General features: G+C 34.5%; 1 protein-coding gene across 1 annotated transcript in view; it reads left to right on the plus strand.

Annotated features, from left to right (window-relative positions):
* Positions 1–2,119, plus strand: part of NUP205 (nucleoporin 205kDa) — a 129,034-nt gene that overhangs the window by 73,791 nt on the left and 53,124 nt on the right. Inside the window, 2 exon segments of the mRNA XM_012642751.1 lie at positions 7–89; positions 811–931. Of these exon segments, the coding sequence (XP_012498205.1) occupies positions 7–89; positions 811–931 (204 nt within the window).

Genomic DNA, 2,119 nt, shown 5'->3' on the forward strand with positions numbered 1-2,119 from the left:
CTGGCTCTAATAGTCTCTCCTTTAGAACAGCTATTGCAGGGAATTAATCCTAGAACTAAGAAGGCAGATAATGTGGTAAATATTGCCAGGTAAGTTACATTTGTAGGTAGAGAAATGATGAAATCAGATGGACATTCTAACTTTGATTTCCAAATCTGATTGGATATCTAATGCATCACTTTTTTTCCCCTTATGCCTTATTTTACTCTTACCTTCTCTAGCTCCTCTGATTTTAATTACTCTGAATCTTAAAATATATTTTCTTCCTTCTAATTTATTCTATATGCTAAAAATTTCTAAGTCTAAAATGACAATATTGTCTGTCTCCTGTAGGGAAACTAGGTGTTTGGAGGATAGGGCTGGATAGGAAGCAGACTTTTCACCCTACATGTAAATATCCCAGCTTTCTGGTGCTTTGGCATTCCACGGGTTGTAGAAGAATTACCCTGATCTCTGCTTTCAGCTTTGCATGGCGATATCCCTGTGTTTGTATATATCTGTGTTCAAATTTCCCCTTTTTATATCAGTCACATTGTTTTAGGGTCCTCTTTAATGATGTCATCTTATTTGATTGACTACATATGCAAGATCCTACTTCCAAATAAGGTCACATGGGTTAGGACTTCATGTATGAATTTTGAGGGGGACACAAAACCGGCTGCATCTAGCAAGAAGGGGACACCCTTTTCTGATTTACCTAAAAGTGCTATGTGGGTAGGGAAGGACCTTGTTCTAAATTTTCTTTATTGAGAATAGTGAGAAGCCAAACATTTCATCACACTGTTCCTAAAATGTTTTCTTCTTTTAAAGATACCTGTACCATGGCAATACTAATCCAGAATTGGCTTTTGAAAGTGCCAAGATCCTCTGCTGTATATCTTGTAACTCCAACATTCAGATAAAATTGGTTGGAGATTTCACACATGACCAGGTAACTGATATCGTTGTTGTTATTTTTTGGTATATTCTGAGTACATGTGAAAGTCACATTGTCTATAGAGGAATCATATTCTTGTGGAAAAATTTTTTAAGAGTAAGTATGTATATTTATATAGGATAAGCGAAAACCTACCCATGAACTTGGCTGCGATTTGTCTTTGAAGATAGCACACACTATTTATGGTGATATCATGCATACTATAGTATGTGGCTGTATAGCCTAATGAGACTGCTGCTAATGTAAGCACGTTTGAAGCGATTAGGTTTGTAGCTGCAACTTCTGTTTGTTTTCTGCTCCTAACCCATCGATTGCCTCTGTTCTAAGTGAGCTTCTGCAATTCTGATTGTGTCGCACTGTTATGAGTTGTCTACTTCTATGGTTTTCTTGTGATCCACATCTGCATCATTTCATTTGATTATACACTGTAGAGTTCCTCTTTCTGTTCAATTTATATTGAATCTGCTTTATCTTTAGAATTTCCTCTTTTTATTCAATTTATAATAGTTCTATTCACTGAATAGCTACAATTGGAGAATCTTTTTTTTTTTTCTTTATACACATTTATCCCATTGTGTCTTTATGGTGGAAATCACTGCTTTAACTAGTTGAAGGATTTTATTGTGTACTACTTCACAGTATTTTGAAATAGAGACTCTTCTGGCATGTTGAGTGGGACAGTTCTTCATTTTGTGTTTAATTGTTTAATTGTCCCTCATATTGTAGGACCTTTAGTTTCCCTGGTCCCCTGCCACTATCTATCAGTAGTATTAGCTGTATTAACTCAAAATGACCCCACTTATTTCTAAGTGCCCTCTGGAGTATAGTACCACTCAGGTTGAAAACCACTATAATAAGTATATATGTCTAATCTGTGGCTTACGGATCAGGTTATGAAACCATGTGATAATCAGGGGATGTTGAAGATTTTTGGTTTTATTTTAGTATGAATTATTATTACTGATTTAACATCCTGCTAGATTTCTAAAAGAAAAACCAGCTCAGAAATATAAAACTGGTGATAAGTAATACATTTCTAAAGAGAAAAGATGAGAGTTTTATTTTATATTTTAGTTAAGATCTCATAACATTGAGTATATAATGAAGAGGTCAAGAAATAGCAATTTAATGTTATTTTTTTAAAAAGTTTCATTCTTTGGGAAGGAAAGTTAAGGAAGCAAG

This window comes from Propithecus coquereli, unplaced genomic scaffold (genome assembly GCF_000956105.1).
Source record: "Propithecus coquereli isolate 6110/MARCELLA unplaced genomic scaffold, Pcoq_1.0 Scaffold186, whole genome shotgun sequence".
NCBI classification, from domain to species: domain Eukaryota; kingdom Metazoa; phylum Chordata; class Mammalia; order Primates; family Indriidae; genus Propithecus; species Propithecus coquereli.